Here is a 12,500-nt window from a genome sequence, read left to right as displayed (position 1 = left end):
AACGATGACGCACACTATCAACGTGTAGATAATACCTTCTATGTAATTTCTAGGTGGCTCAATCCTGCATGAGCAAGATGCAATGAGAGACAGCATAGCGTCAACTAACATCAGCCATGAGCGGCATAGCTTTAACCCTTCAGAGACTGGGCTCGTCTTCAAGGTAGTGCCACTCTAATCGACTTATCGCTGATAGGTGCCAAGGGGTGCCTGAGGCTCGACTTTTGAGCCAGTTGACGGGTCTCAATTGTGCGTCGACAGTTTGTTGTTTAAACTACGTATCTAAGGAGGCAGTGGACAGCAAGGGTAAGTTGCATGCTGTGCATCTGCAAGTTCATTTACAGCCTTCCAAAATTTGTGAAGAACAGTTCATCTCAATATTGAGAATAACAACTGTGGAAATGCACACGCACGGCAAGGACAACTAAAATCACAGAACTAGTGTGCAATCTTACAAATGGCCGCTCAGTCATTGCAATCCTATCCTTCGGTCAAAGCGGTGGTAGATGTACCTCGTCTTCAAAGGTTAAATGCTGATACCACCACTATTACTAGTTTTCACAGACTAACACTAGTACATCTGGACAGTGTACACAGGATTCATAAATATACATATTTATTTTTTACCTTTTTTATTTTATTTTTTTTACTAAGAATCGCCCAGTCCTCCCCTAAGCCTCGGGCACAACAGACACGACCCCTAAGACCTACCCTTAGCCTAGACCCCAAGACCTGCCCTTGGCCTAGTCCCCAAGACCTGCCCTTAGCCCCCACCCTAGAACCCACGTCCACCCTACCTTCACGGGCTGCGAGAGGATCTTCTTGGCCATTTTCTTCTCCTTCTTCGAGAGGGTCGGGAAGTCCTCGTCCTCGTCGGAATCCATGTCGGAGTCATCCTCGTCCCTCTTCTTGGAGAACCTCTCGTGCTCCACGTGTCGCCCCATGTTAGCGGTCCCTGTGCCTCGTCCCTCTCTTCTCCTGCCGTGACGACCTGGTCTGGCGCCTCTGTTCTAGGAGCCTGTGTCCTCTCGTTATTTCCCGGGGGTCTGGGCGCCTGCGAGTCCTTCTCCCGCGTGCAAAAGGGCTCGTGAGGGTGAGTCTCGTGCTGGGTCTGCGTGAACCTCGACTCGTGTGTTTGTGTGGACTCGCGTCGACGTCCGCGCGCGTTGTTGGAACCTCGCCCTGACCCTCATCTCGCCCAATTTTTCATCGAATGGGGGTATTAAATAATTAGTTTCGGGGTTGCATGTGTTTAGGTTTTTCTTCTGTATTTTTTTTATTTGTATCCGGTCGGTCCCTCGGGTCGTAGGCCTTGGTGGTTTCCTCCGGCTAGTCTTCTAAAGCGCCCAGAAGACTGCGTCTGCCAGACCTCGAAAGACGTTCCCTTCACCGCCGTCGATTTAAGGCCCTCAACATGCCCAAAGGTAAGCCCAGCGCCCGTCTTGGGGGGGAAGGAGATGCCAGGGACACGCCAGGCACCCGGGGCGAGTCTGAAGACGAGGAAAAGTCGTGTGAGGAAGGCGTGAAAAGGGCGAGAGCGCGGAAGCAAGAAATCCCTCTGAATATGCATCGTGTCCCTCTCCGAGTTCTTGCACCGTGCAACACTCGGGGGAAATGATGCAATGTGTCCATCTGTGTCGGGGAATCATTTCAATCACGCTTAGGGATGATTTTGAAGTAGATGCGACACTGGAAAGGAATCCCCACGTGTTTGGGCGGGTGCCAGAGGGACAAAGGTGTCACCAGGGGACCACCTTCTCCTGCTGCTCCTCCTCCTGCTGCTGCTGCGCCTCCCTCGGGCTGTCAAAGGGCGCGACGTGAGGGAGGGCGTGCGGGCGGCGGCTCTAGACCTGGCACTATCTTATCCCTTTTGAGTAATTGTACTGCTTTTGACAGATAGTTGGACCATCATAAATGTCAGGAGTGGCCACACCAGGAGTTAAAATATATTAAAAATAGGTTGATTCCAGGTGATGTTACTTGTTTACGCTTTTATGACTGCAAGAGCTGGCAAGGTAGTGAGCTTATGCAAAATATCACTATTTTGATCAGTTCCTCCATTTTTTCCGTTTCATTTCAGCAAATCTCTATGTTTTCAGGCTCTGAATATATCGCTGCATTTTCAAAAGATCAGAAATGGTATAAGTCAAAGATTACGCTTCCTGGTCTGTAAGTGCTCCAAAATGTTTATAACCATGGGTTCGTTAAGAGTATTAATTTCGTCTTATCAAGACCGAGGTACCTGAATTTTTCTTATTTTGCTTAGATCACAATTTTACCAGTATTAGATTTACACTTTCATTGTGTTCTTTACAGGCACCGTCGGCCTTAATTCAAATATTCCAGGAAGGTAAACCAGTCATAGGATTGGTATCCCGGTATATAAGAAGATTCTAAACACTCCGATAGTCTTTACACCATGAAGATTGATATTAATTCAATTTCTTGAAATCCTTGAAGGTTTTTACTAAGCCAGAAGCACGACAGGAAGTCACAGATTTACGGAGTTTGGGTTGCGTCATGGATTTGGGAGGGGTTGACTGTCTGAGAGTGTAAGCTTGGATTTATAACATCTCTGATTAGCTGACAATGCGGTGTAATAGTTTGAGCATGAAAACATTTCAAGAAAGGCCAAAATGAAACGGAAAAAATGGAGGCATAGTCTTGGCAAGGATTAGCTTAACAAAAGAGTGATTATTTTACCTAGGGCCATTATGTTGCCATGACTAAGTTGCCTGTCATCTCTCATGGTTGTAAAGTGGGTAAGCATGGAATCCATCTATTCTGGGTAAATGCCTGTGAAATACAGACCATCTGTCACTGGGTTTGTGCTCCACATATGTCAGCTCTCTGGAAAAGGCCAACAGACCTGCACCGTGTATATTCTGGGAAGATAGAGCTGATAGCCAGACTGCAGAGTATGGGTTTCCAGTGATGTCTTGCATGTGCTCAAACAGTAAGTTGTGTGCAAGGGTGCAATTAATTTTTTGAGGTATGCACTGTAAGTGCAATGGCATTTCTGATTTGATAGGCCAAAGATATTAGTTTTTGGTATTTAAGTTTACATTTTTTGCCATAGAAAACAACAAACTTTAACAAAATGCTGTGTGTCACAGTTCTAGGCTCACTACATGAAGTTTTAGTTCTGTGCAAACTGGTAGACCTCCCTGCCAAATACTGTCAAACAGGCGACCTGTCCAAGGTCTGTCTTGTCAGAATGTATGTTGGTCTTTGCTAAAGCACTGAGAGGGGAGACCATGGCAATCACTTGACATTGCGCCACCATCAAGGGGGGCTTGTAATTGCAGGGGTTGCACCATTAATCATTACAAGATTCAGGTGGTCTGGGCTAAGGAGAATCTCATATTTTGAAAACTACTGCTGGTGTCTGAAACATTTGCCACATTTTGTATCCTAAGCGACATCCTGCAATCAGGAAAATGGTAAATCAGGAATTCTAACAAATTAGTAGATCTCACAAACACATTGGCTTTCACTTTTGCACTCAAGCAAACCCCAACAAATCTCCAAATTCAATTGGCAAGATAAAGATTGCAACAATTCCTCTACGTGTTAGTTCACCAGGGCGGTCCTCAAGCTCTGCCATGCCGTGATATACTAGATGGAGGTTTGTTGTCCTTTGACCGAAATGCCAAATGCACGGAGGCTATGGCAATAGCTTGAGTCACTATAGGGTATCTTGGATAAGGATTGTGGATGCCACTTTCTGTCAAGCAACTGTGGACTTGCTTTCAGTTTCTGTTAATTGTTTTAACAGAAATTGAAATGTTTTTTTTATGTGTTTAAGGACTGTGTGGGCCTGATTTCAAGAGAATAAGAAAAGACCATTACTGATGGACTATTTACAAAGTATGCTTATGTTTTCTAGTCTTATTTAAGACTAACCAAGTATAAAAATGACCTTGATACTTGATAAGGTCATGATGTGTATCAGAGAAATTTCTTAAGGGTCAGAAAGGAAATAAAAATGCCATCAAATCAGAATTTTTGCCCCATCTTGACCATGTTTTCTTATCTGGTTTGTCTCTGATTAGTTTAGGATTAGGCCATTGCAGACTTGAAATTCTCTAGTGCAATCATGATTATGTTACCATGGCACTCCATTGTTGTTTTGCCATTTGGCTGCACATGCATTTTCAAATTGTAATGATTGTGCAAACATAGTTTCGCGCCTCATCCTCTCTTGTTGGAAACCATTCTTTCTGGTCATCTCCTACCTCTCACAGCATCAATTCTTATCGTGAATAAGGGAATCTTTTTTGGAAAATTATTTGCTCCAATGTTTGTGAAAACTTTACCAGGCAAAGATGTACCTATGCATTTTAGACTGTACTTTTTTTTCCTAAATGTATAGATATTCTTGTGCGTTTCTTTTATGTTTCGCATTTTATTTCCAAGAAGTTTATTTTCAAGATAGGGCCGTTTTTGGTCTCTTTTCCATTTTCTTTAGGGTGGTAGAACTTTGTAGAAGAATTATCTATGGGCATCAACCCACTTTGTTTTGACCTATTTTGAACTCTTTTTTTTTCCCCTCTCTCTTTTCTTCTCTTTTCCCTTTACTCCTTTCACCTTTCCCTTTTCCCCTTTCTCTTGTCTTGTCTCCTCTCCTCTCTTCTCTTCTCCTTTCCTCTCTCCCCTCTCCTCTCCTCTCCTCTCCTCTCCTCTCCTCTCCTCTCCTCAAAATGTAAGTTTCATGGAAAGGGTATCATAGGTGCCACCCGACTCATCCTTGCTAGGTTTTGACCTTTCTAAAATGCATAGGCATGTCCTCGCCTGGTTCCTTAGCCACTCTGATAGTGAAGTGTTTGCCCGATCACGCATGCAGCTCACGTTGTTGTCATGTGATGGTGATATCTCTCTTTGTAGATCAATTATTAAATGTGTAAAATGTTTTTTATGGAAGTTGGTGTATGTGATTTGTGCATTAATGGGTGGTGCTGGAGTTTTATTATTTTTGAGAGGAGGATAGTAAATGTCAGAGGTTTTGGGTCAAACTTCGTACTAATGTAAGGGAAGGATGCCAAAATTAGGTGACATTTTTCAGTGTGAGTGAGTAAGTGAGCTAAGAGAAAAACACTATCTACAAAAGAAGCTTATTGAAAGATAAGATATCATTTTTAAAAGCCCCTTGGATTTCATCATATCTAAAAATGATAATCAGGATGGATTTTAAACTATTGGCACAACATTTTTACTTCAGATTGTCCTGTCAGTTACCCCTTCTTTTTCTGTTTCCCCTTCCTTTTTTTGTCTATTTTTCCCTCCCTCTGTCTGTTTTCCCCTCCCTTGGCATTTTCCCGTCTCTTCCTTGCTCTCTCTCCCTTACCATCTCTCCCCATTTCCATCTCTTGCTCCTTATCTGTCTTTGACCTTTTTCTTCTTACTCTCCTGTCTCCTTCCATCTTTAACCTGCTTTGCATATGGACACATTATATTTTCTAATTGGTAACAATGTAGTAATGTTTTTTTTTTCTCCCATTATTAGTATTTTATTGAATATTGAAGGACTGGAACTCACCTTTGTAATGTAGGATAAACTTAACATAACTTGGAGTTACGTATGAGTGATTCCATCACAAAAATTGCTAATGCCAATGCCGTTTCAGGAAAGCATAAGGGAGGCCGCAGGCACTTCACCAACTTCGAAGCTTTGGAAGAGCAGAAGAAGAAGGAGGAGAAGGAACGACAGTGGAGAGTAAGTGAGGCTCTATCTTTATAGGAATCAGTTCTTTCCCTTTTGCAAGTGCAAGTGTAACCTGTATGTGTTCACACTGGCAACGAACAAACTTGGGCCAACGTGGGAATGAATGTCAGTAGTTACTTTTCAGCTGTAAACCTTGCAATTCAAGCAGTTGCTCAATTAGGACACATATAATAATTGATGAAGGAGGAAAAGCTAGCTCATTTTAATCATGAAAAGTATATTTTGTGATGACACAAATGTAACAATGCCCATGTCTGCTTGCTGCCACTGTGGGTGTTACTTAAAGTAACTGGATCTGCTGCATAAGGCTTCAAGAAAAATGTGAATGTAAACAGGTTAATATATATAGATTGAGCCAAATTAAAGGATATCATATAGATTTTTGGGGTAGATTAATTGTTATTGTATGTTGTATGTGTGTGTTATTTGTAATTATGATTGTGTTACCTTGATTAAAACTTTAACAGTTTTATAATGCTTTATATATTCAGTGAGAATTATAAAAGGTTATTTTAATTCAGCAAACTACATGTTAATGTCTTTTTGACTTTGATATATTTGTTGTTGTTGAAAACATGTATAACTAGAGGTAGCTCAAAGCTGTGGAGTGAATGATCGAATGAGAGAGAGAGAGAGAGAGAGAGAGAGAGAGAGAGAGAGAGAGAGAGAGAGAGAGAGAGAGAGAGAGAGAGAGAGAGAGAGAGAGAGAGATAACATTATCCTTATTATTACCATCACCATTAAATTTCCTCCTCCAAGTCAACACCACTTGTACAGCTTTCTTCCTGTCCTTGTGCAGAGGGAGCAGGGAGAGACAGACAGTGAAGAAGAGGGGGAGGAGGAGGAGAAGAGCTCGGGCAGCGAAGAATCCTCCTCCGAGGAAGGTTCGGACAGCGATGCGGAGGGGGAGGCCAAGGAGCAGAAAGCCAAGGGGGTTTCCAACCTCATTGAAACACAAAACCCAAACAGAATCGTGAACAAGCCCAAGAAGGTCGCTGCGCTCAACGTGGCCGAGGGGGGGAAAGCCAGTGGCGGCGGTGGCGGCGGTGGCGGCGGTGGCGGCGGTGGCGGCAAAGCCCAGCTGTCACGACGAGAGAGGTAGGGAGCGTGGGATTTTTTTTTCTTTCTTTTCTTTTCTTTTCTTTTCTTTTCTTTTCTTTTCTTTTCTTTTCTTTTCTTTTCTTTTCTTTTCTTTTCTTTTCTTTTCTTTTCTTTTCTTTTCTTTTCTTTTCTTTTCTTTTCTTTTCTTTTCTTTTCTTTTCTTTTCTTTTGTCTGTCTGTCTGTCTGTCTGTTGATGTCATGAGGATCCTTAGGTTGATTGTAAGTTGTGATAGTATATTAGTATGATTGATGTTATTATGGTTTTCTCATTAGTGGGCCTAATGGTAATGATTATATTATAATTGGTACTGGTAGTAGTAGTAATACCAGTAGTAGTAGTAGTAGTAGTAGTAGCAGTAGTAGTAGTGGTACTAGTAATATAGTGATAGTACTAGTGGTGGTAGGAGTAGTAGGGATACTAGTAGTAGTAGTGGTAGTAGTAGTAATAGCACAAGGACTAGTAGTGGTGGTGTTGGTAGTAGGCGAAGTGGTAGAAGTAGTAGTAGTAGTGGTGGTGATAGTATTAGTAGTAGCAGCAGTAGCAGTATTAGTAAGGGAACATGTTTTCTAGAACATTTCGCACAGTGAAAAATCTAGATGTCAATTTTTTAAAAGTATATTGTGTAGAATAGTCCCTGATTATCTGAAGGTTACCTGTCCTTATTACAAGCTCATTACCTGTCTATAGTTATACTAGCAGTCGTAGGATCTGAGTGAAAGACTGAGTGAACCTCCTCAGATTTATGCTGTGATATTCATTACCTATGTGTACTTTCATGACAAGGGTCTGGAGAGTGCTTATTGTGTTTGTGTCGGTAATTTGTTCCAAGATTCAATCTCTCGAATTTAATTTGTGTCAGTTTGCACCATACCTAAATATCCAATGGTCGTTGCTGCCCTCATACCGTTATATGCTATGAAGTGCAGAATGATGTGGCAGGTTTGTCCAAAAGGGGTTGAAAACCCTGGTAGACGGCGTGGTTACTGTAGCCTCAATGGGTCTTCCCATCTCCACCTTCAAGCTCGAACGCATAGGCCTAAATCATTTAAATAAACGATGCCGTATGGCGTCACCCAGCAAACGAGCCTTGAATGCGCGGTACTGTAGTGTACCACCCGTCCAGAGAGGGTTAATTGCCTATACTGTATTGTTGGACTTGTCAAGCTCTTTTATTAAACTTTTTTTTTTTTTTACATGTGGCAAGTTTTTAAATCACAATTTCATTGTATTTGTTAGAAGTTTTATAAAAGTGTGAGGAATTACATTAACCCACACAGGATGGGTGGTACAGCATGTGTACCGCGCATTCAAAAGCCCAGTGGCCGGGCGGCACAGTATTGTGCCAGCCATTCAATTGATTTAGGCCCAATAATTCGAACGCCCCGGCATTTGGACATTCAAGGCTAGAATTCCCCCATCGTGGATGGGTTAACAGAGAAAAAAGGAAGACCTTGGCTTACATATAGTATGATTGATATTTATTCCTTTTATTTGCTACAACTTTGTATAGTTTATCATCTTTTGTATTTCCTAATGTTAGTTTTTTTTCTAATTGTCCACAGAAGCAGCCAAATTATTAAGACTACAAAATTAACATCCTCATTTCAGAGAAGAGATTGAGAAGCAGAAAGCTACAGCGCACTATCGCAAAATGCACGCCGAAGGCAAAACCGAGGAGGCCAGGGCAGACCTGGCACGACTGGCCCTCATAAAACAACAGCGTGAAGAGGCTGCCAAAAAGAAGGAAGAGGAACGAAAAGGTAAGGACCATCTCCCGGCCAGGTATAATTGCAGTGCACAGGTTGAAAGCAGCACTGAAACTAGGCGGGAGTACACATTGCTTCAGGTGTTGGGGACAGTGCCCAAAAATGCCTTCTTTAATTGCGTAGGGATTGGGAGTGGAGTTTCTCTCTGTGTTTTTAAGGATCTTGCACTTCTCGCAACCACTCGGTAAAGACAGCATTCACACGCTCAAAAACTTGGGAGGTTCTGTGTCTGGGTTTTTATTCAGTCATCAGCAGGACATGAACTTATTAGAAGCAGGTGATGCTTGTATATCTGTTACAATATGTAATATGGTCTTATGACAGTGATAATTACATTGGCCCTCCATCTTTTATGTGTTTATGGTATATATCATTTTTTAAGATGACTTACAGTGGGTTTAGGTGTGCATCGTATAGGAGATGTATTATAAATACCATTTTTCATAATTATATATAATAATAGATTAAAGAATAAGGTCTGTTATATAATCCATAGATAGATTAATAAGCGAGTATCTACATGATGAATATATAGATGAAGTGGATAATTAAAGATGCAAAATGGATATTAGAATCCTGTGCATGTAAATGAACAGACCATATCTCTAAATATGCATATACACAACAAGAATACATTAGAGTAACAGTACATGAAAATTTAGAGGAATTTAATATTTGTTGATAATTATGATAAACTGAGGAATATCATTGTCTTCCTTTGAGAAAGGGATCATATGTTGTATGAATTGAACATTGCACTTACTTGACATTTTTTATAATGGGATCTAGAAACTTGCAGGGATTGAGAACATACATGGTACTAATAGTTAGATATTACTTTCTCATTTGTTATTACTCTTTATTTTTTTTATTTATAGATTTATTTTTTTATTTCTTGAAATAACCCTTAACCCTATGATGACGGTGCGTCACACTCGTGTGACACAGCCAAACTCCCGATGCTGGGGCGTCATGCCAGTGTGACGATTACACTGCAATATTGCAATCGCCCGGCATAGGGGTCTTCGCGTAGCGAGTGCCCCGTCGGGAAAGGGTTAATATGTCAGTGATTTGCATCATCTTGCTACAATACAATTAGGAAATGATTTTGATTTCTGTGTCTGTGTCTGAACTGCAATTTCCTCTCTCTTTCAGCTAAGGAAGAAGCTGCAGCAGCCAAGAAAGAGCAGCTTGCAAAGGTCCTCAACAAAAAGAAGAGCTGATTAAATACTTAGGCTAGATACTTGTCTTGTATAGATAGCTGCAGCCGTCACACATCATGCCAAGTGACTCTGCACGTACAGCTGGACTTTTTAAATGTGCGTGTCCAAGAACTTAGAATTTTATGTTCAGATTTTTAAAATTTGTCTTCATTTAATTAGATTTTTTTTTTTTTTTTTCATGCCAGTTACTTTCAATTGCCGTATAATGTGCCGAGTCATTTGTCCGTGATGTAACGAATTTGTCTTCTGAGTTTTCGTTAGGGATTTTTGATCTCGTGTCGGAGAAGCGTATCTTTGAAGCCCTTAATAAAGGAGTTTGAAGTATTTCCCACACAGTGCCATGCCTACACTGATCAATTTGAAGGTAGGAGCATAGTACTGTTGGAGAAGTACATTCTACAAGTACAGTTCAAGTGTCAAGAACAGATCTTATATGCTTTGATTTTATTTCCCAAGTAAATCCTTTTTTTTTTTGTTTTTTGTTTTTTGTTTTACAAAAGAATCTGTACCTTATTTGCAAATGGATCATACAGTATTCTGACATATTTTTGTATAAATATTTATCTGATAGTGTGTTTCATCTTCATTTACGTCATGAGAAACATCTTGTTTCACATTCTGCCTATTGATATTTTTGGGTTAACTCATACAACACTAATTATTTCCTTTGATAACTTTTTATATAAAGCAATGTGATATTTATGAATGTTAAGCTCCATTAGGCCTGAAATATGTAGTGAAACCTGCTATTGCAAATCACTCGTATCAGGAGATCCAGGTTTAGCAAAGAGAATCAATCCTTGCAGCTACAAAACTACCTTGCATATCATCACATGACATTAGCACTACTGTACAGCACAATGTGTAATAGAAGGAATGTTGTGGCTTGGTGAAGAGGCAAGTGGATTTTGAGTAAGATTTTTGCCTTAAGTTGAAGAAGAAAAGAAGTATTGTTTTATAAGAGTTTTATTCTCAGATTCTACGAGGCACGTGTATATTGATATTAAACAAATCTTTGTTTCCTGTCAAAAAGAGGAGGTTTCTATTATTGACATATATTGCGTAGTTAGTGTTGATTGTTCAGTATAAAAATCACCGTAGGCACTATTAAAATATTTATACATTTTGAGCATTTTATTGTTTTGAGTCGGCGATATACTGGTGTATGTATTTCGCATAAGAAGCCCTTAGTCACATATAACAGGTTGGGGGATTAGCAAGATATATTTGTTTGCGATTTTTACGTGCTATCATTTCGAGTTGCATAAAGACGACAGAAGTCCTTGCTGCCATTGGCTAGAAGACGAGAAATCAAAGGAATGGAAGCGAGAGGTAATTGATTGAATGTAAGATCTTGCGTTTGCTTTCCTCGTTCTCAAACACCCCATCACCTATACATCTACATGTTAACTGTTATTCTACATGCAGGATCTTCCCCCCCCATGCCAGATCATTATTGGACGGCGGATGCCATGGGTTTGTACGGATATTTTTGGAACCCTTTTGCCAATCGGTTTTGAAAAGGACCGTACTCAGAATCATTGTCATTAATAAAGAGGCTTATCAACCTGTTTGTTTCTTTTGATGCCCTGAAAGTAGATGACAGGGATTTTTTGTTGAAAACCTGATTACAGGAAAAGTATTCCTTTTTTTTTTTTTTTTTTTTTTCTTTCTTTCTTTATGATATATTGGGAAATATTCTACTTTGGAATGTCTTATATATAATTGTTTTTGATTCTTAATTGATGAGCTGAAATACACGGAAGAGAACAAAGTGAAAATTTGAATAGCCGGTTCTACACAAAGTAACTAATTTAGCAAACTAGTAAATCCATATTTTTGGTAAGTGTAGAAAAGGTATAGGAATAGATGTTAATATGTAACAGCACAAAACACATTTAATTGACAGAACTCGGTTCGATACCATCAACAAATGGAAAACACTTCTTCAAAATGTATTAACCGTATCTTGCTTAAGTTCTCATTAAACTATTTTCTACATTTGTTACAAAGGATGTCTAGCTGGGGAAATTAAGGTAAAAATGTTCATGGTTAATAAAAATTCTGAGATCATGCCCTTTCCAGTCTACAGAATATGTATGGGAAAGTTTTTCATCTATAGATTCTGTATGGAAAGTTCTTATTTCATCTTGGAGTTGAGGTGCCCACAAATGGAATTGTGCAGCAGAGTAAGTTCAAATGAGCTGAAGGAAATTATAATTCGACTGGTTGGGTTGAAAGCAAGATATTGCGTCATTTGATTTTGCGGCTTTAACATCGGGGTTAAAGATCTTAGGATATTTATTCGTTACAAATTAAACAAGATATAATAATCTCAGAAGAAGGAAACAAAGACAATAGTCCCAGGAGAATATAGTCTCTTCCCAAATACCAGAAAATCAAATTTCTCCGTTCAAGAGAACAATAAGATTGGCAAAGTCAAGAAAGGGAATGGAAATGCCAGCACAATAACGGTGCCAAAGCAGCTACATAAGATGAAGGATCATACGTGACTTGAGAGAAAAAAAAACTAACTTAAAAATGGATAAAAAGGTTAACGTTTTAATTTGCGAAAAATGCCTAGGATGTATACGTGAATGTGAGGAAGCTCAGAGGAAAATCAAACTAAAATGAGATAAACAATAAACATAGTTGGAAAGGAGAAATAATACAAACTTAATAT

At 39.9% G+C, this 12,500-nt stretch overlaps 2 protein-coding genes across 3 annotated transcripts in view; one reads left to right on the top strand and one right to left on the bottom strand.

Annotated features, from left to right (window-relative positions):
* The window catches only part of LOC122258175 (ribosome production factor 1), a 9,128-nt gene extending 7,963 nt beyond the window's left edge, over nt 1-1,165 (bottom strand). Inside the window, exon 1 of the mRNA XM_086550446.1 lies at nt 798-1,165. Coding sequence (XP_086406572.1) covers nt 798-944 — 147 coding nt within the window. The 5' untranslated portion in view covers nt 945-1,165. The remainder of the gene's footprint in view (nt 1-797) is intronic.
* Nucleotides 1,166-1,290: 125 nt separating this feature from the next.
* LOC122242487 (uncharacterized) lies at nt 1,291-11,384 on the top strand. 2 transcript variants are annotated; one of them, XM_086550448.1, is made up of 5 exons: nt 1,291-1,424; nt 5,628-5,716; nt 6,525-6,823; nt 8,437-8,588; nt 9,750-11,384. In XM_086550448.1, exons 1-5 carry the CDS (start codon nt 1,415-1,417, stop codon nt 9,815-9,817), a joined length of 618 nt encoding a protein of 205 aa, XP_086406574.1. In that variant the 5' UTR covers nt 1,291-1,414; the 3' UTR covers nt 9,818-11,384. The 2 variants fall into 2 exon arrangements, with proteins under 2 accessions (XP_086406574.1, XP_086406573.1); XM_086550447.1 differs by lacking the exon at nt 1,291-1,424 and adding an exon at nt 1,710-2,956.
* Nucleotides 11,385-12,500: the final 1,116 nt, after the last annotated feature.

Source organism: Penaeus japonicus, unplaced genomic scaffold (assembly GCF_977035675.1).
Source record: "Penaeus japonicus unplaced genomic scaffold, GWHDUDI00000001_assembly GWHDUDI00000023, whole genome shotgun sequence".
NCBI lineage: Eukaryota > Metazoa > Arthropoda > Malacostraca > Decapoda > Penaeidae > Penaeus > Penaeus japonicus.
Note: the sequence above shows the minus strand (reverse complement) of the source record. Positions and strands in the feature narration are given on the sequence as shown.